A 21195-nucleotide genomic window follows, 5' to 3' on the forward strand; every position below is an offset into this window, starting at 1 on the left:
GGTTGAAAAAGCCTGATATACAGTATAGAAAGAAAATGGATAGGGGTATCTGTGGCCACTGGTGTCATACCATATATTCAAGAAAGATAAAATGTTTTTTTTAACAAATGAACATATAGAAAAATAGAAGCTAATACCACAAGACAGTGGTTCTCAAACTGTGCCGTGGCACCTTGGGGTGCCTCTGGACACTTGCAGGGGTGCCCTGGGTTGGTGGTCCATGGGCAATTCAAATCTTACTGTATTGGTGAGAGGCGATCCTCTTCAATATGCTGTGTAGGTTGACGCCACTCTACTGGGTCAACAGCACCAGAGTGGGCCTTGCATGTGTTATTGATATGGAAGTCTTTTAGATTTAATTGAGGAGGCCTGACAAGCCCCATATAAAAAGTTCCCCATTCCAACAAATTGTTTAGTGTGGATGCTCCAGTGACCTAATTGGCCAAGACCACCACAATAATCCCTAGGTAAGTGTTCTTTAGGGACCCCCCTGGACAAAAAGTTGGAAGGTTTCTTCTAGCTGGAAGTCTATACTTATAGGCACAGGTGTCTACTCATCCTACAGTATGCTGGCTACTGCATGGGTAGCTACTGCAGAGCTATAGAGTGTTGGTTAGACCAGCTACTCACAGGCCTTCAGGTGGACCTGTCTAAGAAGGATAAGCTAGCTGTAGTGGAATAACTCTGGGGTGCGGCAGAGTACATAAAGACTATGCAGGGTGTGGCCCCACTGGATTCCATGGTCTCTGCTATGGCTGTCTCTAGCAGGAAAGCTCTGTGGCTGCACTTCTGGGAGGTGGACTCATAGTCCTAGTGTTTTCTTGAGGTACTCCCCTTCAAAGGCAGCATTCTTTTGGACTAGAGTTGGATAAGGTGATTTTGCCAGCCTCCTTGTGTCCAGCCAAACCCTAATGATTGGTTTAATTCTTTTTGCCTCTAATTGTTGACAGGCGGCTAGAGGGTAGGCTTCCAGGGGTAGGCAGTTTCCTGGTCAGAGCTAGGTGCAGAACAGTAGATCTGCTTGGTCGGGTAAACACCTAGGGTCCAAGACACCTGAGAAACCAGTGCATACCTCCAACATATGGGAGTACAGATGTAGCACCCCCTGCCTAAGATGCATGTCTAATAACGGGGCATGGCCTAACAGCAAAAGGGGGCATGAGCTTGCATCATGCTCCGGTTTCCATCTCTCTGAAGGCATGCCCAGAACTCTCCGAGCAACTATACAGCATTCAGACTCTGTCATCAGTCTCCTGCATTGCTGCAGATGTGTCCTTCTACATCCATGTAACTGCATAGCGGGGAGCGTGCGATCACACACTTCTACTATGCCATAGACTTGAATGGGAGCCAGTGTGCACATGCACCCACCTCCCATTCACTTCAATGGAACCCAGCAGTGATGGGAACGAGCGCAGCATGCCAGCATCACGGTCCTGCTATGGTAAGCTGCTCAATGAAGCAAAAAAGTTTTGGGACATTTTTTGAACATACCCAACAGCCTGCCTTCAGTGTGCACAGCTTAAAACTTCATCTGCAGGCAAGTGGGACAGATGCATCCTCTGAGCTTCTGCTAATGTTCCTTCATAAGGGGCTTTATCGTTGTCCCTGGGATGCCTATATCTTTCACAAGGCTCCCCCTGCCAGCCTGATTTCCCTGGAGTGGTGAGCGAGTGCTGCAGAGCCGGGGGTCGGGTTTCCCCTTCCCTGCAGGTTGATGCCCGCTCCTCTCTGCTGAGCTGGGACCTCCGGTGTGCCTCTCTACTGGTGCTGCAGCAAGGATGAAGACCGGGACGCACGCTCTCTGCTGCTGGCTGCTCTTACCCTGACTCCGGACGCGGTCCTCATGGCTCCCAGGTCCCCACTGGTGTGGACAAGGGATGTGACCATCTGCACAACCAGGTGTGGTATCCAGAGGTGCTTGCTGCCGGGCCACCCTCCCATTGCAACTTAGTTGCGGCAGCCATCTTGGAGGGTTAGTGAGGTGAGATGCTGTAGTACTACAGGGACTGCTGCTAGCATCCATTGACCCTACTGCACTCTCATTTCCTCATACATTTTTCCTTTTTCAGTTCAGTACCCTTAGGAATACCTCCCAACTACATTTCTATTTTGTGTTAGCACCCAGGTTGCAATAGCCATTAGCACTACAGATAACAGTCTCATAAAGCACTTGAGCCTATTATTCTAGGGCATGTGATGTGGTAACACTTTTTTTTTTTTTTTAATGTTATTGTTCCCAGTTGAATTTTAAGTCTGTCCTCTAGGATTTAGTTCTGGGACTTTAGGATTACACTGATTTCTCTGTATGCTTGCTTTGTTCCCATATAACTCCCTGTGCACTGTGCTCCTGCTCAGAGCTCCCTCTTGTGTCTGTTCTAATGTACTGATCCTGGTACTTTATTCCCTAATATTTAGCTGTATAACACTGAGTAGGACTCCGCTGTCCCCATAACAGAGCTGCTGATGTGAAATAGGTGCTGTACACTGGCACTTTCTCTTAAGTGTCCCTCCTTGGTGTGGAGTAGGTGCTTGTGTGACTGATTGTGTACCTGACAATGCTATCCATAGCTACTTAATGGCTTGCTAATACCAATCCACTAGGTGCCACTATGTTAGAAGCCCTTTCTTATCTTCACACTATGTAAACATAACGACTGAATGTCCTGACCTTTCCAACCCTTAGTTTAATTCGCTATGCCTGCATTATGGTAAGGAACAAGAGCCTCCCCAAAAATGTATACACCTCAACCGAAAGAGACCATGTCCCAGACAGATGAGGTCATTCCTGCAACCCACTCCACTTAGGCCTAAAGAGGATCTCTGCCTCTGCCTCCTCCCCTCCTAATACTCCAGCGTACTCCCCACTGATTGATTGGGACTGTTCCCTCCCTAAGGGGATGGCAACATTCAAGACATTTTTAATTTTATTAGAAACCTCCCAACAAGAACTCCAATACAACATCAGACGCAAACTGGCTACTATTATACATGACATTTCCCAACTCTGATCATGTGTCCACCTTGGAAAGTTGTCAAGATTCAATTGGTATGTTTTGTAGATCGTTACAAGAGGTTGTCTCAGCCCATTCGGCTGAAATTAGATCGCTACAAAGTTGGCTGACAGATCTTAATAATTGGGGGAGGAGGAATAACATTTGGGTTAGAGCAGGGGTGGCCAACCAGTCAGAGGCAAAGAGCCAGAAAAGATCTGTAGTCAAGGGCAAGAGCCAGTATAAAAAATGAGGGTGTGGCCTAGTTTTCACAAAGCCACACCCCATTTTGTGAGCACACCTTTCGTTATGACGTTTGTAGGAGTATGACCTTGTGTCATAACTCCGTTTTTAGTCATGTTGTACAGTGCCAAATACATATAATGCCCCAGTACAGTACCACATACATATAAAAATGTCAACAAATGGGTGCCCCCACAGTGCCACATACATATGTCCCCACAGTGCCAAATATGTCCCCAAAGTGACAGCTATGCCCCCAATGCAGTGTCCCCACAGTGCCATATATGCCCCCAGTGCCAGATATACATGTCCCCACACAGTGCCAGCTCTGCCCCCAGTGCCAGATATACATGTCCCCACAGTGCCAGATATATATGTCCGCACAGTGCCAGATATATATGTCCCCACATTGGCAAATTATAAAATGTCTTTACTTCATCATGTGAGCAATGCCACTCGCGCATCTATCCCCTCCCTTTGAAAATCTACTGCCACTCCCACCCAAAGATTATGGTTTTCTAGAATTGATTTCTATATTACCATGGATGATATCCTATTGGCCTCAAGAGATAGACTATCTGAATTTATTGCCATATGGCTTTCCTGGCTAGACTATATAAATCTTCATCAGCATACACTTATTATGTTTTCTCGGCAACAGTGGCGACCTCAGTGAATGTATCTTAAGAAGCTTATGATAGCTCCCCACAGTAAGCCTTCAGTGGTCTGGATCACTTTTCTCTTTCTCCTTTCTTCTGGTCTTTCTCTTAACCTCTTCATCCTTACCCCTTTTTTCTGTTCCAATTTTATTCTACTAATTGAAGTACATTTAATTTTCAACGGCATTGTGACGGAATTTGGTTACATTGATTTATATATTGAGTTTGTAAACTTTAGTATGTTTACTACTCACTGTCAAGTAATGCTTTTTTCTTTGAACTTGTCATGTCGACTGCATTTACTTATGCTCTGGTATTTACTCTGGACCTAATTCAGAGTTGATTGTAGCAGCAAATCTGTTAGCAGTTGGGCAAAACCATGTGCCCTTCAGGGGGGGGGGGGGGGGGCAGATATAACATGTGCAGAGAGTTAGATTTGGGTGGGGTGTGTTCAAACTGAAATCTAAATTGCAGTGTAAAAATAAAGCAGCCAATATTTACCCTGCACAAAAAACAAAATGACCCACACAAATTTAACTCTCTGCAAATGTTATATCTGCACCCCTTGCAGTGCACATGGTTTTGCCCAACTGCTAACAAATTTGCTGCTGCGATCAACTCTGAATTACCCCCTCAATTCTTTCAATTTCACATTCAATTTGAAGTTCAATTCAAATTGACATTCTTTTTCACTGTCCAAATCATTAATTTTTAAAAATGGAATATTTACAATTTTTAAAATTTAGAATTCGATATGTGTCACTTTTGACTGGTGGTTTCTTGTTCGGTATTGGATGTCCATTTCAAGATCGAACATAAAATCTCTTATTTAAAAATAAATAAATATTGAATTTTAAAAGCAAATTAAAGAAAAATCAATAAACATTTCCTTATGTACAGTATTCCTATTGGACAAAACATATTGCATGCAAGAAGCTGCTTCCTCGGTTAGGTGGATTGATTCGCTCCCGGTGTTTATGATGTGCATAAATGTGGTTGGCTTGTGGAGAGACAGATTATTGCGCAGTGGATCTGCTCGGTAATTCTCCCGACTTACCCCAGTACAAGGCTACTGACTCTGAAACACTCTAGAGCAGCACTAATGGGGCCTCTGCGGAGCATTTGTGTTGTGCAGCCGCCTGGTCCTCTGCCACACTTTCACCAAATGTTACTGATTTCAGGTGTATGCCGTTTCAAATGAAATATTCTGTGTTCAGGTTGTCTTAGCTTTACCTCTCCTGTGGGGGACTTAAAAAATGTCCCACCGGGGCCAAAAGTGTGTGTGGTGGTGTGTGAGCCACACAGAGTGGGACAGAGGGGGTAGTGGTAACAGCCGTACCTGCCCTCAGCTGCAGCACATCCTGTCCCTCGGCTCATTACTCCTGCGCTGTGTAGGGAGAGACACGGTCTTCTCTCCAAGTGCCATGGCAGATGTTCAGCTGCATGGAGCATCTGTAGGATGCTCTAAGCAGCAGCTAGAGGGCAATTACTTAATGACTTAGGGGTCTATTTACTAAGCTTTGTTTGGAGATAAAGTACCAACCAATTGGCTCCTAATTATCATTTTTCAAACACAGTCTGTGGCATGGCAGTTAGGAGCCGATTGGCTGGTACTTTAGCTCCAGTGACTTTATCTCCAAACAAGGCTTAATAAATAGACTCCTATAGCTCCGTCCTGGGGGTGGGTAATGCGCAGGGTGCATTGGTGTTAATGTGGATGCACCCTATAGTGAGCAGTGTCCCTCAGATTAGATGTAAGAGAAAATTGAGTTTTGTGCTTGCCGTTAAATCCCTTTCTGATTCCATTTGGGGGACTCCATGTTGCCACACTTGCGCTCCATTATTTTTTTTTTAACTGGTCTGCAAGTTACATTATGTTTACCTTTGGATCCGGGCTACTTGTGAAGGTCTACTGATGACCAGGAATTGCAGAGGAAAGGATTTTCTTTCTTAAGTTAGTCTAATAGGTACCAGCTCCTTCTGAACCCTTCAGCAACCCATGGTGCGCAGTGACCCCGAGATGGAAACTGTTGGAAAACACATGATACAAAAATAGCATTTTTGTACATACGTTCAAAATACAAATATAAAGCAATTTGAGCCCTACCTTGAGAAAAGTGCAATATAAATAATTATTATTGATGATGATATTTCTAATTTTCACACCCACAGGTCTCATGGCCCACTGGGAATGCGAGTCCTCCTCAGAGAATGTAGTGGTCACAGCCAACATATGTTCAGGCATCATGAAGTGTATTGACATGACTCAGGAAATCAAGGACTTCCTTGGCCCAGTAGCAGTATACTTGATTTCACAACTGAACCCAAGTGGTGGTTTCCAGAACTCACAGGTATTCAAGGAGCTACAGTATGTTCGGCTTCATCACTTTTACAGGGGTGAAATATTATAAAGCAGATAAGCAATTATAATCTTCTTCAACAGTACTTCTTTTTCTTCTTCATTCTATAACCACTTACTGTATTCTTTCTACCAGGACACAGTAGAAGCTATGGATGCATTGACGCTTTATGGAAGACTGCTAGGCAATGTAGGTGATACTAATGCAGTAATTTCTGTGAAAAATGGGGATACAGTAGTTGCCAACATAACTGTGAATGAAGATAACAAGTTCGTGGTCCAGTCACAGAAGCTGAGTAATAACTCATATGGAACATTCAAAATTTCTGCCACTGGCAGTGGAAATCTTCTGGTACAGGTAAGACTGACCAGGGACGTTAAGGATACATTCCCATGTACTGTACATCACAGCACTGCCTTAACCTTTCCAAGTAACCCAATAAGAGCCCACTTGTCCAGCCCTTTTCTCTGTCCTGTAACTAATGTACCTTCATGACTGATAAGTATTTGGTCTTGTGTCCAAGAATGTGAATATGCATAAAAAAAGTGGAGGCTTTGATGGCACATAGAAATATGCTAATCAGTGAGAGAGTGGAGTTATATGTGGGCATAGATTGGCTGTATGTCTGAAAAAAAAAAAGTTGACAAAGAAAAGGCTAAGGGTGGGGGGTGGGGGGGGGGACATCTGTGCAATGGTGTTACCGGAGTCTGTGGCACCCGGTGGGACTAATATCCCCCACATGCATGCCGTAAGAGGGGGAATGGCCTCCTAGGAAGCCCCCGTTTTCATCACTCTGGGGCGTGCTCTCCATTCACGGAGATGCTGGCTGCTGCCGGCAGGGCCGGATTAAGCCTTGGGGGTGCCCGGGGCACTTAAGACAAGGGGGCCCCTGGTGGAAGGCAGCGGAGTGTATTTTAGATTGTGCATACCTCCCAACATGTCCCATTCCAGGAGGGACAAAATGCTCTCTACCTGCACTTCCTTCTTAATATATGATTGGTGTCACCTGTGTTGAACTATTTAATAGATAAGAAAGGTGTTTCAATACAGGTGATTGCAATCATAATTTAAGATAGCATGTTATCCCTCCAGGACTGGGTCATGTTAGGATGTATGGATTGTGTATATTTAATTTAATCCAATGGGGTATATTATATTTAAACTAATAGTTAAATAAGGTATACAGGTTACATAGGACCCAGACACCCAGGCAGGGAGGAGGAGAACCTGGAATCCCTGTGTCACTTACAGCTCTCTCCCACCTCCTATCTCTCCTCTGATCGGAAAGCTCAATCGGTAGCTCATAAAACCTGATACTCTGCCTGCAATGCATACTGCCCTGCTCGCATTCTAGACTGCCCTGCTCGCATTCTAGACTGCCCTGCTCGCATTCTAGACTGCCCTGCTCACATTCTGGCTGTCTGGTTCTGCTACTGCATGAGAGGGAAAGCTAGCAATGTCGGTGTGCTCTGGCTGGGGGGCCCCCTAACAAAGGGGGCCCAGGGTACTGTATGCCCTGTGACCCCCTCTTAATCTGGCTATGGCTGCCGGAGAATCTGCCGGCACAGCTGACTCTTCCTCAGGGACAGGAGCCGGATGCTGCACTGTAATGTCACAGTGCAGCACCCCGGCTCCCAGGAGGAGGAGTCAGCAGTTAAATATATTCGGTGACATGGATTTTAAATGTCAATTTGCAACTTGATTTTATAAAGGCTTCGCTGTAATAATTCCGGCAATTTCTAACCCCCCAAAGAAACAAAGGTATCTATTTTACAAAATTGTTGCACGAGTGAAATATTCTGAATATAGATTGCTAAAATTTCTTTATAATATTCTGTGATGTTTCTCAATGACCCGCTTACAGTTAAACAATTTTATACCCTATTACGACCTCTGTATATACGACTTCCGAAATCTGGCACTCGTGGAATACTACTTGTATCTTTAGCGGGTGCCCTCTGATATAAGCCTCTGCGGCAGAGGCGTCACTAGGGTTGGTGTCACCCGGTATGGTTACTTATGGTGTCACCCCCATGGACCTCCTTCCGTATCTCATATCTATAATAATAAAATATTACATTACAACAAGCATAGCCTCCCCTCCCCCACACTACTCTGTACACACAGCACCCCATATTACATTATTACAGTACACTCAGTACCCCCATACTGAATTACAGTAAACACAGCACCCCCCCCCCCCACACACACACTACTCCACAGTACACAGAGCACTCCCTCCCCCACACTACTTCACACTACACAGAGCACCCCCTCCCCCACACTACTTCACAGTACACAGAGCACCCCCTCCCCCACACTACTTCACAGTACACAGAGCACTCCCTCCCCCACTCTAATCAGTGCACACAGCACCACCTCCCCCACAATACTTCACAGTACAGAGAGCAGCACCTCACCCACACTACTCCCCAGTACACACAGCACTCCCTCCCTCACTCTACTCATTACACACAGCACCCCTCCCACACACTACTCCACAGTACACAGAGCACCCCCACCCTACTCCTTAATACACACGAATATACACATACCCCCTCCTCCTCAGTACACATAGCCTCCCCGTCCCATATTATCCCATAGAACACACAGCCAGCACTCCCATTGTACCTGGCTGTCTTAATTCTTCCAATACAGAGCAGGTAGCCACTAGCCAGCACATGCAGTCCAGAGACTCGGGCGATGAACAGGAAGAGAGGAGGGCTGGGCACACAGACGGACGGACTCTACGTGTGTGGGGCGATGGCTACAGTGTCGACTGTGGTCTTTTGCTTTATTTCAGGTGCGGGGCTGACAGCTGCACTCGCGGCGATGCCCCGCCACCCGATGAGCTGCTGCCCGATAGGAGCTGTTCTCCGTTTGCGGTAGTTTGTGAACTGGTCCGCAAGGGGGGTGGGCTGCTCAGCTGAACGGGGAGTGTCCAGGCCTCCCGTCGGACCAATCCGACCCTGGCATACTGGGCCGCGGCGGAGTCCTGCAGGAGGTAGCTGTGACTGTGTCACTTTGAGTCGGCGGGGGTGCGATCATAACTGCAGCGCTTAGTACCAGGCAGGAGGAGGAGGGGGTGTGGATGCGAGTCCACAGCTCTATTTGGTGTCACCCCATTGAAGGGTGACACCCGGGTGCGGGCCGCACCCCCCGCACCCCCCTCATGACGCCACTGCTCTGCGGACTAACCATATATATCGATCCTCTATGGCGGCACTCCATATTAAATTAAAAAATGTACTCAGGCCATAGCTTTGGACAGCAACATTTTAGCTCTTTTTTTTTTTTGTTATTTGTTATTTTTTTTATTTGAGCTTTTGTCAAGCCGACAAAGGAAATACATACGAATTACTGGTGACTGGGATGCCGATTGTCAATTTGCAGAGAGTGGCATCATAGACCCTAGTATGTACTCTCCACGCTGCGGGCATAGTGCCTCGCTGTACTCTGCACAGGTTATATTCTCCCTCTATGGGTGTCGTGGACACCCATAGAGGGAGAGAAGCCTGTGCTGCCGGTAGTCCGGCGTTGGCATTTCACCACTAATCGGGATCCAGGCCTCTGTATTGTGACCAACTGGATCCTGAGTAGCATTATGCTAACCGCTTCCCATACAAAGACATAGTGAAAACCAAACCATTTAAATAATTGCTCAACCTGTCTGGTGTGTCAAGCTGGCCGCGCTTATTTCCAGTCCCTGATGCACTTTCACCAAAGATCTTAACCCCTTTGTGAGTGTAAGCTTACTTACAGTACGTATGATACAAATTACCAATACAAACTTAACAGTGATACATTAGAACAAATAACTTTTTGTGACAACCCACTCCTTTGATAATGTGTAAATTCTGCCTTTATATACATTTAAAGGAGCCAGAGCATCATTGGTGACAGTGGAACTAGAGCTATAGAGCTAGCTCATGGTGAATGGGAACTCTCACTCTCACATTGGCTACACAGATGTCACATGCAGCTTCAGGGAGAGGCTGGCTCATGCTGGCTGGTGTGACAGTTGGAGGTCACATGCAATTGCAGAAAGGCTGGCTCATGCTGGCTAGTGTGACAGTTGGAGGTCACATGCAATTGCAGAAAGGCTGGCTCATGCTGGCTGGTGTGACAGTTGGAGGTCACATGCAATTGCAGAAAGGCTGGCTCATGCTGGCTAGTGTGACAGTTGGAGGTCACATGTAATTGCAGAGAGGCTGGCTGGTGTGACAGTTGGAGGTAACATGCAATTGCAGACAGAGGCTGGCTCATGCTGGCAGGTGTGACAGCTGGAGGTCACATGATGCAATTACAGAGAGGCTGGCTCATGCTGGCAGTTGAGTTAGTCATTGAGCAGCCATCTTAGAGGAGAGATGGTGGCTGTGAGAGGGAGCAGGGCTTTTACCAGAGAGCTTCCATTCTCAGTGACCGGCGATAACTGCAGCAACAGTCTGGAGTAGAGGAACAAGCAAGGATAACAGCTGCTGCTGAGGCACAGATGGATAGCCCTTGAAACAATGGAAAGGTCTGTAGAAAATCACCCTGCACAGCCCCTGCATTTTAGTCATCCATTCCAAATATCACAGTAACTAACCCTGTACACCAGGGGGCAGCAATCTGTGGTTAATAGTTGCCAGCTGACATGTACACACAGACTTCCACATAGCATGAAAGATTGCTGCAGACCGAAGCAGCCTAGACACTGACCAGCTTATTACTATTCCTTCACAGCTGCAGCTCATGGACTAGTGAAATAGGCTGAATTAAGTGGGTCCATTCCAAAAGGCTATACCTAGAAAAGCAAATGGCTGTCAGTGTCCGTGTTACGTAAAGGAACAAAGTTAGAGATCATCCAGTAAACTTGTTACTGGGCTATTGCCTGTAGATATACAAAGCTTGAGGCTCTCCAGGAATCCGCTGGCAAGACACTATAATCAACAAAGGTTATTGTTACCAACCGAGGGACGATTAATACAATGTAAAATTTATGCCCTTATTTATCAATGAGTGATAAATTTCACTGAGAGTGATAAATTGCACCAGCCAATCCGCTCCTAACTGCCATGTTACAGACTGTTGGGCAAATATATTAACCCGGAGATGGCATAAGGAAGTGATAAACCAGTGATAAGTGCAAGGTGATAAACGCACAAGCCAATCGGCTCCAATATGCAAATTGACAGGAGCTGACGGCCGGATAGAGACGCTCAGAATGGGAGTGTCTCTGTGCACACATGGCGTGTCTAGGGGAACGGATTGCCTAGTCGCGCCAGGAGTGCACGCCTGCAATGGAGCCGCCTCAGATGAGCACGGCGCCATCTGTACCTGAAAGACGCAAGCAGTGTTTTAAAGATGTCTCGTTATCGACAGGCACTGACACCTGATTGAGCTTTTGTCAAGCCAACATACAAATAAATAGTGAAAACCAAATGATTTTTCTCTTTTTTGGCTGCTGGACAGTGTGCCAAAGAATTGTGATTGTGATAGATATATATATATATATATATAGATATATATATATATATATATATATATATATATATATATATATATATATATATATATATATATATATATATATATTATATTTTAGAGAGAGATGTAAGAGAACTTTTATTTCTTCAGTTGTTAAACATTTCTTGTAACTTTCAAAAACATTTGTGCCTGTGAAACGTCATATGCTGTAACTTTCTGAGATAGTTCACTCTTCTCTATTTATTCTCTATATACATTTTTAGACAGACTGATAACTGTAAATGGGGAAAAATAGTACCAGATCATTGGCCGGCTTTTTCTCTCCGCAGATAACCAATTCGTACAACACCATGATTCCCAAGGAGGATTCTCCCTTCTCATTTACAGTAACTGCACAGGCTGAGTGTATAGGAGGAGTTGCTACGGTCTATAACATCTCAATCTGTGCCAGGTAACACTGCATAAACCTATGTCAATGTATAGTTCTATTCCACGGCTCTGGAGAAGTACAGTATCTGTTAGGATTTCCAGGCAGGGAAATCCTTGTTGCTTTAGCTCACACCCTATAGAGCACATAAGTTATATTTCCAGCACTATAATAACCAGAAATCTGCATAGCAGCTGATTGTGCAAGGTTGCATTGCAATGAACTCTCAAGTGACCATGAGAAAAAAGATCAACGAGAGGTTACAATTTATAGGGCTCTATCTGTAGGAAGGGGATGTAGCTGTAATAACGGCGTACAGGAGACTGTTGATATACTGACAGCCGGCAGTCCATCCGCTGGGATTTCATCCCCAACCCATAAGAGGTATTCCACTGAAGTTTATAGTCTAGGACTGTGATAAGTAACTTGATGCACCTCAGGGTCTACATTGTACCCAAAATTTAGAGCCCCCTAGTGACCAATATACAATACAGAAGGCATCCCTGTGATGTAATTCTATATTTAATGCTTCCATACATTATTACTAGATACACCTGGCTGCTCATTACCACCATACAATACAGAGATCGTCCTTGTGGCACCACAGAATACATGAAGCATCCTTGTGGCTGCCACACAACACGCAGAGCATCCTTTTGACCGAAACCACACACACACACAAAATAAATATATATAAATATATATTTCATCCTTGTGACCATCACACAATACTGGGAACAGCCTATTGACCGTAATACCATACAGAAAGCATCATAGTGACCGTTATACAATACAAAGAGCCTCCTTATCTTCCACACAGGAAAAAAAGTATCCTTATGACTGCTATACAAAATACAAAGAGCATCTTGGTGTTCACCACACAATACAGAGATCATGCCCAACCCAGCAATATCATGATACCCCAGCCATATAATTTGTCCTGTACTTACATGCAATGCTGACAGTAGCATGGATGTCTACCCGCAGCCAGGCTGACTTTTGGGCATGCCAGCTAGTGCTTAGTGGCAAATAAGCTGAACATCCACCACAATCCCTCCTCTTGTCTAACCTCTGCCTTTTTCCCACTGGATATTAAACTCTGTGAGAATCAGGGCCCTCCGCACCCTTGGGTTTCCCATCATTGCATGCATTTATTCTGTCTACCTTGTATGTCATTGTTTTACATTTGCTGTTTTGCCCACTCATCTAACTAAACTTTCTCCTGGATATCATCTTTCTTAAGCTCACCCAATTCAATTTTCTATCCAGCTACATAGGAAATCGAACTACTACCAACAATGTACAAATTGACTTTAAATCGCTTACTGGGTGCACGGTTGATGGATACTCAATGTACAAGGTAGGTGACTGTTAACGCAAGATGGCAAATTTTGTGGGTTTTCTTTAAAATCACAGTGGGTTAATACTTGATTATTCATACAGTGGGCCTGTCTCCGAGGCGTGCTCAAAACTCATGCAACACCGGCGATTATTTGCAACTGCTCGTGAATGAAAAATTCTGAAGTCTATGGATCATGCATTAGAGTGTACTAGAGATGAGCGGGTTCGGTTCCTCGGAATCCGAACCCGCCCGAACTTCAGGTTTTTTTACACGGGTCCGAGCGACTCGGATCTTCCCGCCTTGCTCGGTTAACCCGAGCGCGCCCGAACGTCATCCCGCTGTCGGATTCTCGCGAGGCTCGGATTCTATCGCGAGACTCGGATTCTATATAAGGAGCCGCGCGTCGCCGCCATTTTCACACGTGCATTGAGATTCATAGGGAGAGGACGTGGCTGGCGTCCTCTCCGTTTAGAGAAGAGAGTGAGACAGTAGAGAGAGACACAGTAGTTGTAATTTTGGGGAGCATTATTAGGAGGAGTACTACTATACTACTACTACTACTTGCTGAAGTGATATAGATTAGATAGTGTGACTGTATTAATTATCTGACTTGTGGGGGAGACACTGACAGTGGGGAGCAGTTAGAGTCTGAGAGCAGGACTCAGGAGTACATATAACGTACAGTGCACACTTTTGCTGCCTGAGTCAGTGCCACACTGCCATTGTGACCACACTGACCACCAGACCAGTATAATATATTTTGTGATTGTCTGTCTGCTTAGGAGTACTACTTGCAAGTTGCTGATAGTGTGACCAGTGACCTGACCACCAGTTTAATAATCAATCACCACCAGTTTAATATATATATATATATATATATATATATATATATATATATAATATTGTATACCACCTACCCGTGGTTTTTTTTTTTTTTTTCATTCTTCTTTATACATACTACTATAGTAGCTTACTGTAGCAGTCTGCGGTGCTGCTGAGCTGACAGTGTCCAGCAGGTCCGTCATCAGTCATTACATAATAAATATATATACCTGTCCGGCTGCAGTACTAGTGATATTATATATACATATATATTGATTTCATCTCATTATCATCCAGTCTATATTAGCAGCAGACACAGTACGTTAGTCCACGGCTGTAGCTACCTCTGTGTCGGCACTCGGCAGTCCATCCATAATTGTATACCACCTCCCCGTGGTTTTTTTTTTCTTTCTTCTTTGTACATACTACTATAGTATAGTAGCTTACTGTAGCAGTCTGCGGTGCTGCTGAGCTGACAGTGTCCAGCAGGTCCGTCATCAGTCATTACATAATAAATATACATACCTGTCCGGCTGCAGTGCTAGTGATATTATATTGATTTCATCTCATTATCATCCAGTCTATATTAGCAGCAGACACAGTACGTTAGTCCACGGCTGTAGCTACCTCTGTGTCGGCACTCGGCAGTCCATCCATAAGTATACTAGTATCCATCCATCTCCATTGTTTACCTGAGGTGCCTTTTAGTTGTGCCTATTAAAATATGGAGAACAAAAATGTTGAGGTTCCAAAATTAGGGAAAGATCAAGATCCACTTCCACCTCGTGCTGAAGCTGCTTCCACTAGTCATGGCCGAGACGATGAAATGCCAGCAACATCGTCTGCCAAGGCCGATGCCCAATGTCATAGTACAGAGCATGTCAAATCCAAAACACCAAATATCAGTAAAAAAAGGACTCCAAAACCTAAAATAAAATTGTCGGAGGAGAAGCGTAAACTTGCCAATATGCCATTTACCACACGGAGTGGCAAGGAACGGCTGAGGCCCTGGCCTATGTTCATGGCTAGTGGTTCAGCTTCACATGAGGATGGAAGCACTCAGCCTCTCGCTAGAAAAATGAAAAGACTCAAGCTGGCAAAAGCACCGCAAAGAACTGTGCGTTCTTCGAAATCCCAAATCCACAAGGAGAGGCCAATTGTGTCGGTTGCGACGCCTGACCTTCCCAACACTGGACGTGAAGAGCATGCGCCTTCCACCATTTGCGCGCCCCCTGCAAGTGCTGGAAGGAGCACCCGCAGTCCAGTTCCTGATAGTCAGATTGAAGATGTCAGTGTTGAAGTACACCAGGATGAGGAGGATATGGGTGTTGCTGGCGCTGGGGAGGAAATTGACCAGGAGGATTCTGATGGTGAGGTGGTTTGTTTAAGTCAGGCACCCGGGGAGACACCTGTTGTCCGTGGGAGGAATAGGGCCGTTGACATGCCTGGTGAAAATACCAAAAAAATCAGCTCTTCGGTGTGGAAGTATTTCACCAGAAATGCGGACAACATTTGTCAAGCCGTGTGTTGCCTTTGTCAAGCTGTAATAAGTAGGGGTAAGGACGTTAACCACCTCGGAACATCCTCCCTTATACGTCACCTGCAGCGCATTCATAATAAGTCAGTGACAAGTTCAAAAACTTTGGGCGACAGCGGAAGCAGTCCACTGACCAGTAAATCCCTTCCTCTTGTAACCAAGCTCACGCAAACCACCCCACCAACTCCCTCAGTGTCAATTTCCTCCTTCCCCAGGAATGCCAATAGTCCTGCAGGCCATGTCACTGGCAATTCTGACGAGTCCTCTCCTGCCTGGGATTCCTCCGATGCATCCTTGAGTGTAATGCCTACTGCTGCTGGCGCTGCTGTTGTTGCTGCTGGGAGTCGATCGTCATCCCAGAGGGGAAGTCGTAAGCCCACTTGTACTACTTCCAGTAAGCAATTGACTGTCCAACAGTCCTTTGCGAGGAAGATGAAATATCACAGCAGTCATCCTGCTGCAAAGCGGATAACTGAGGCCTTGACAACTATGTTGGTGTTAGACGTGCGTCCGGTATCCGCCGTTAGTTCACAGGGAACTAGACAATTTATTGAGGCAGTGTGCCCCCGTTACCAAATACCATCTAGGTTCCACTTCTCTAGGCAGGCGATACCGAGAATGTACACGGACGTCAGAAAAAGACTCACCAGTGTCCTAAAAAATGCAGTTGTACCCAATGTCCACTTAACCACGGACATGTGGACAAGTGGAGCAGGGCAGGGTCAGGACTATATGACTGTGACAGCCCACTGGGTAGATGTATGGACTCCCGCCGCAAGAACAGCAGCGGCGGCACCAGTAGCAGCATCTCGCAAACGCCAACTCTTTCCTAGGCAGGCTACGCTTTGTATCACCGCTTTCCAGAATACGCACACAGCTGAAAACCTCTTACGGCAACTGAGGAAGATCATCGCGGAATGGCTTACCCCAATTGGACTCTCCTGTGGATTTGTGGCATCGGACAACGCCAGCAATATTGTGTGTGCATTAAATATGGGCAAATTCCAGCACGTCCCATGTTTTGCACATACCTTGAATTTGGTGGTGCAGAATTTTTTAAAAAACGACAGGGGCGTGCAAGAGATGCTGTCGGTGGCCAGAAGAATTGCGGGACACTTTCGGCGTACAGGCACCACGTACAGAAGACTGGAGCACCACCAAAAACAACTGAACCTGCCCTGCCATCATCTGAAGCAAGAAGTGGTAACGAGGTGGAATTCAACCCTCTATATGCTTCAGAGGTTGGAGGAGCAGCAAAAGGCCATTCAAGCCTATACAATTCAGCACGATATAGGAGGTGGAATGCACCTGTCTCAAGTGCAGTGGAGAATGATTTCAACATTATGCAAGGTTCTGATGCCCTTTGAACTTGCCACACGTGAAGTCAGTTCAGACACTGCCAGCCTGAGTCAGGTCATTCCCCTCATCAGGCTTTTGCAGAAGAAGCTGGAGACATTGAAGGAGGAGCTAACACGGAGCGATTCCGCTAGGTATGTGGGACTTGTGGATGGAGCCCTTAATTCGCTTAACAAGGATTCACGGGTGGTCAATCTGTTGAAATCAGAGCACTACATTTTGGCCACCGTGCTCGATCCTAGATTTAAAGCCTACCTTGGATCTCTCTTTCCGGCAGACACAAGTCTGCTGGGGTTGAAAGACCTGCTGGTGAGAAAATTGTCAAGTCAAGCGGAACGCGACCTGTCAACATCTCCTCCTTCACATTCTCCCGCAACTGGGGGTGCGAGGAAAAGGCTCAGAATTCCGAGCCCACCCGCTGGCGGTGATGCAGGGCAGTCTGGAGCGACTGCTGATGCTGACATCTGGTCCGGACTGAAAGACCTGACAACGATTACGGACATGTAGTCTACTGTCACTGCATATGATTCTCTCACCATTGAAAGAATGGTGGAGGATTATATGAGTGACCGCATCCAAGTAGGCACGTCACACAGTCCGTACTTATACTGGCAGGAAAAAGAGGCAATTTGGAGGCCCTTGCACAAACTGGCTTTATTCTACCTAAGTTGCCCTCCCACAAGTGTGTACTCCGAAAGAGTGTTTAGTGCAGCCGCTCACCTTGTCAGCAATCGGCGTACGAGGTTACATCCAGAAAATGTGGAGAAGATGATGTTCATTAAAATGAATTATAATCAATTCCTCCGTGGAGACATTCACCAGCAGCAATTGCCTCCACAAAGTACACAGGGAGCTGAGATGGTGGATTCCAGTGGGGACGAATTGATAATCTGTGAGGAGGGGGATGTACACGGTGATATATCGGAGGATGATGATGAGGTGGACATCTTGCCTCTGTAGAGCCAGTTTGTGCAAGGAGAGATTAATTGCTTCTTTTTAGGTGGGGGTCCAAACCAACCCGTCATTTCAGTCACAGTCGTGTGGCAGACCCTGTCACTGAAATGATGGGTTGGTTAAAGTGTGCATGTCCTGTTTATACAACATAAGGGTGGGTGGGAGGGCCCAAGGACAATTCCATCTTGCACCTCTTTTTTCTTTCATTTTTTTATTTGCGTCATGTGCTGTTTGGGGAGTGTTTTTTGGAAGGGCCATCCTGCGTGACACTGCAGTGCCACTCCTAGATGGGCCCGGTGTTTGTGTCGGCCACTAGGGTCGCTTATCTTACTCACACAGCTACCTCATTGCGCCTCTTTTTTTCTTTGCGTCATGTGCTGTTTGGGGAGGGTTTTTTGGAAGGGCCATCCTGCGTGCCACTCCTAGATGGGCCCGGTGTTTGTCGGCCACTAGGGTCGCTTATCTTACTCACACAGCTACCTCATTGCGCCTCTTTTTTTCTTTGCGTCATGTGCTGTTTGGGGAGGGTTTTTTGGAAGGGACATCCTGCGTGACACTGCAGTGCCACTCCTAGATGGGCCAGGTGTTTGTGTCGGCCACTAGGGTCGCTTATCTTACTCACACAGCTACCTCATTGCGCCTCTTTTTTTCTTTGCGTCATGTGCTGTTTGGGGAGGGTTTTTTGGAAGGGCCATCCTGCGTGCCACTGCAGTGCCACTCCTAGATGGGCCCGGTGTTTGTGTCGGCCACTAGGGTCGCTTATCTTACTCACACAGCTACCTCATTGCGCCTCTTTTTTTCTTTGCGTCATGTGCTGTTTGGGGAGGGTTTTTTGGAAGGGCCATCCTGCGTGCCACTGCAGTGCCACTCCTAGATGGGCCAGGTGTTTGTGTCGGCCACTAGGGTCGCTTAGCTTACTCACACAGCTACCTCATTGCGCCTCTTTTTTCTTTGCGTCATGTGCTGTTTGGGGAGGGTTTTTTGGAAGGGCCATCCTGCGTGCCACTGCAGTGCCACTCCTAGATGGGCCAGGTGTTTGTGTCGGCCACTAGGGTCGCTTAGCTTACTCACACAGCTACCTCATTGCGCCTCTTTTTTCTTTGCGTCATGTGCTGTTTGGGGAGGGTTTTTTGGAAGGGCCATCCTGCGTGCCACTGCAGTGCCACTCCTAGATGGGCCCGGTGTTTGTGTCGGCCACTAGGGTCGCTTATCTTACTCACACAGCTACCTCATTGTGCCTCTTTTTTTCTTTGCGTCATGTGCTGTTTGGGGAGGGTTTTTTGGAAGGGCCATCCTGCGTGCCACTGCAGTGCCACTCCTAGATGGGCCCGGTGTTTGTGTCGGCCACTAGGGTCGCTTAGCTTACTCACACAGCTACCTCATTGCGCCTCCTTTTTTTTTCTTTGCGTCATGTGCTGTTTGGGGAGGGTTTTTTGGAAGGGACATCCTGCGTGACACTGCAGTGCCACTCCTAGATGGGCCAGGTGTTTGTGTCGGCCACTAGGGTCGCTTATCTTACTCACACAGCTACCTCATTGCGCCTCTTTTTTTCTTTGCGTCATGTGCTGTTTGGGGAGCGTTTTTTGGAAGGGACATCCTGCGTGACACTGCAGTGCCACTCCTAGATGGGCCAGGTGTTTGTGTCGGCCACTAGGGTCGCTTAGCTTACTCACACAGCTACCTCATTGCGCCTCTTTTTTTCTTTGCGTCATGTGCTGTTTGGGGAGGGTTTTTTGGAAGGGACATCCTGCGTGACACTGCAGTGCCACTCCTAGATGGGCCAGGTGTTTGTGTCGGCCACTAGGGTCGCTTAGCTTAGTCATCCAGCGACCTCGGTGCAAATTTTAGGACTAAAAATAATATTGTGAGGTATTCAGAATAGACTGAAAATGAGTGTAAATTATGGTTTTTGAGGTTAATAATACTTTGGGATCAAAATGACCCCCAAATTCTATGATTTAAGCTGTTTTTTAGTGTTTTTTGAAAAAAACACCCGAATCCAAAACAAAAAAATCGGTGAGGTTTTGCCAAAACGCGGTCGAACCCAAAACACGGCCGCGGAACCGAACCCAAAACCAAAACCCAAAACCCGAAAAATTTCAAGTGCACATCTCTAGAGTGTACATATAAAGACGCTGTTGCAATCGGGTAGACTGTATCAGAAGTGTGGCGGATTAGTGATGGGCGTTCCTGCGTGCTATGGAAGTGTCATGGGCAAATGGCTGCATAGATGAGTTTGTACTCATTTCTCATACGTCCTAGAGGATGCTGGGGATGCTTCAAGAACCATGGGGTATAGACGGGATCCGCAGGAGACATGGGCACACTAAGACTTTGGGTGTTAACTGGCTCCTCCCTCTATGCCCCTCCTCCAGACTCAGTTAGATTCTGTGCCCAGCGAGACTGGAGGCACACTGAGGAGCTCTCCTGAGTTTCTCAGAAAGACTTTATTTAGGTTTTTTATTTTCAGGGAGACCTGCTGGCTACGGGCTCCCTGCAGCATAGGAGTGAGGGGAGAGAAGTAGACCTACTTCTTTAGAGTTCAAGGGCTCTGCTTCATAGGATACTGGACACCATTAGCTCCAGAGGGTTCGATCACTATGGTACGCCTAGCTGCTTGTTCCCGGAGCCGCGCTGTCACCCTCTTCACAAAGCCTGAAGAAAGAAGCCGGGTGAGTATGAGAAGATCAGAAAACTTATCACGGCACTACAGGGTGCAGGGGGGGCACCCTGGGCAGCATGGGGGGGCCGCAAATACACTGGCAAGCAATATAACAGTGCCACAGGCACTTGTTAGGGACCCCCGCCAGTATAAAGATTTTTGAGCGGGACCTAAGCGTGCCTTGTCGGGGGCGGGGCTTAGCCACATAGCTCTCACCAGCGCCATTTTTTCTCTTCACAGAGGCTGCAGAGACGCTGGCCCTGATCCTTCACACTGCTGTGCAAGAAACATGGTGCAAAACGGGGGGGGGGGGGGCACTCATAATTGGTGAATTATATATATTGATAAAAGCGCTAGCAGGTCTGGGCAGT

The 21195-nt window shown here is 46.5% G+C and overlaps 1 protein-coding gene across 1 annotated transcript in view; it reads left to right on the forward strand.

Annotated features, from left to right (window-relative positions):
* Positions 1 to 21195, forward strand: part of LOC135057425 (pregnancy zone protein-like) — a 39376-nt gene that overhangs the window by 9701 nt on the left and 8480 nt on the right. The window contains exons 5-8 of the mRNA XM_063963317.1: positions 6068 to 6246; positions 6391 to 6612; positions 12054 to 12175; positions 13421 to 13511. Coding sequence (XP_063819387.1) covers positions 6068 to 6246; positions 6391 to 6612; positions 12054 to 12175; positions 13421 to 13511 — 614 coding nt within the window. The remainder of the gene's footprint in view (positions 1 to 6067; positions 6247 to 6390; positions 6613 to 12053; positions 12176 to 13420; positions 13512 to 21195) is intronic.

This window comes from Pseudophryne corroboree, chromosome 3 (genome assembly GCF_028390025.1).
Source record: "Pseudophryne corroboree isolate aPseCor3 chromosome 3, aPseCor3.hap2, whole genome shotgun sequence".
NCBI classification, from domain to species: domain Eukaryota; kingdom Metazoa; phylum Chordata; class Amphibia; order Anura; family Myobatrachidae; genus Pseudophryne; species Pseudophryne corroboree.